This window comes from Otolemur garnettii, unplaced genomic scaffold (assembly GCF_000181295.1).
Source record: "Otolemur garnettii isolate 467f Iridium unplaced genomic scaffold, OtoGar3 scaffold00145, whole genome shotgun sequence".
Lineage (NCBI taxonomy): Eukaryota > Metazoa > Chordata > Mammalia > Primates > Galagidae > Otolemur > Otolemur garnettii.
The window spans coordinates 4,649,547-4,651,637 of record NW_003852540.1 but is presented as its reverse complement, the minus strand read 5'-3'; the positions used below and the strand labels follow the sequence as shown (position 1 = coordinate 4,651,637).

Sequence of the window (2,091 nt, the reverse complement as noted above, 5' to 3'; positions counted from 1 at the left end):
GGCATTGTGGCAGGCACCTGTATTTCCAACCATTTGGGAAGCTGAGGCAAGAGAATCACTTGGGCCCAAGAGTCTGGGGTTGCTGTGAGCTATGACGGCATTGCACTCAACTGAGGGCAACACAGTGAGACTCTATCTCAAAAAAAAAAAAAAAAAAAAAAAAAAAAAAAAAAAGAGTGACAAGGTAAAACTCTGTCTCTTAAAAAAAAATATATAAAATGTATACTACATATAAACATATGTGTGCTAAGCTCTGACCTAAAATGTACACTGGTTAAGGACAAATTACTGACAGCTATAAGCATGAGACTTAAGCCAGACACTAACAAGAAACAAATCTGTGGGCGCCCATAGCTCAGTGGTTAGGGTACCAGCCACATGCTCTGCAGCTGGTGTTTATTTAGCCTGGGACTGCTAAATAAACAAACAAACAAAAAAAAAAAGCAGGCATTGTCCCAGCTACTAGGGAGACTGGGGCAAGAGAAATCACTTGAGCCCAAGAGTTTGAAGTTGCTATTAGCTATGGCACCATAGCACTCTAACAGTGGTGAAAGTGAAACTCCGTCTCAATTAAAAAAAGAAACAAGGCAGAGCCTGTGGCTCAAAAGGGTAGGTCGCCAGCCCCATATGCCAGAGGTGGCGGGTTCAAACCCAGCCCCAGCGCCCCCCCCTCCAAAAGAAAGAAATCTCCTTTCCTTTGGACAAGTATTTAACTATAAAATTTTTTTTTAAATGCAAGAAATTGGCTCTGTGCCTGTGGCTCAAGTGGCTAAGGCACCAGCTACATACACCTAAGGTGGCAGGTTCAAATCAAGCCCGGGCCCATCAAAACAACAAATGCCGGCTGCAACCAAAAAATAGCTGGCCGTTGTGGCGGGCCCGTGTGGTCCCAGCTACTTGGGAAGCTGAGGTAGGAGACCCAGTTAAGCCCAGGAGTTGGACCTTGCTGTGAGCTGTGATGCCACAACACTCTACCCAGGGGGATAGCCTAAGGCTCTGTCTCAAAAAAATAAAAAATAAAAATGCAAAAAATAAATAAAAAGCCAAAAATTAGGACATATTCTGGTAACAATAACCCCCTCCTACCCCTTTCTGTTATATAAAATCCAAAGATAAAAATCAGAATATTGAACATAAAAATTCTTTCAATGAAGAGGAACGGTACCAAATCAAACTCTACAAATTAATCCAATACCAACACCTGTATTTAAGAAACACTAATCAATTTTCTTTAAAAAATACAGTATTATATATATAAATACAGTATTATATATAATATATCTGAGGGGGATACATTCTGAAATCCCCAGTGAATGCTGAAACCATCAATGGTATGCCTTAAGGGACATACAATAACCTCACCATTTGCCGATATTCCCGAATCATTTTTAGTTTGTCTTCTCCTCCCTTGTTTTCTTCTTTCTGTTCGATGCTGCTGATTATTCTCCAGGAAGCTCTTCTAGCTCCAATCACATTCTTATATGCAACAGATAGAAGGTTTCTTTCTTCAACTGTCAGTTCCACATCCATCCCTGCTACTTTCTTCATTGATTCCACCATTTCTATAAGGGAAAGCAAAATCACAGAATTTACTAACTTAAAAGTTTTTTGTTTTTGTTTTGAGACAGAGCCTCACTCTGTTGCCCCAGGCTAGAGTGCCATGGTGTCAGCAACCTCAAACTCCTGGGCTTAAGCCATCTTCCTGCCTCAGCTTCCAGAGTAGCTAGGGACTACAGGTGCTTGCTGTAATGCCTGGCTAATCTTTCCTATTTTTAGTAGAGACAGGGTTTCACTCTTGCTCGTGCTAGTCTACAACTCCTGTTATCAAACAATCCTCCTGCCTCTGCCTTCAAGAGCGATAGACTTTTGTTAACATATATCCCTTTCAAAATAGTTTCTGAATAACTATTAGCAGCTTTTTGAAAAACTATTTTGAAAGGGATATATGTTAATAAAGCTAATAAAAAACAAAAGATCAGGCTCCGCGACTGTGGCTCAAGCGGCTAAGGCGCCAGCCACATACACCCAAGGTGGCAGGTTCGAATCCAGCCCGGGCCCGCCAAAACAACAATGATGGCTGCAACCAAAAAA

General features: G+C 41.3%; 1 protein-coding gene across 1 annotated transcript in view; it reads right to left on the bottom strand.

Moving 5' to 3' along the window:
- YWHAE (tyrosine 3-monooxygenase/tryptophan 5-monooxygenase activation protein epsilon) overlaps positions 1-2,091 on the bottom strand; it is a 71,131-nt gene that overhangs the window by 14,728 nt on the left and 54,312 nt on the right. Inside the window, exon 2 of the mRNA XM_003799102.3 lies at positions 1,363-1,562. Within this exon, the coding sequence (XP_003799150.1) occupies positions 1,363-1,562 (200 nt within the window). The remainder of the gene's footprint in view (positions 1-1,362; positions 1,563-2,091) is intronic.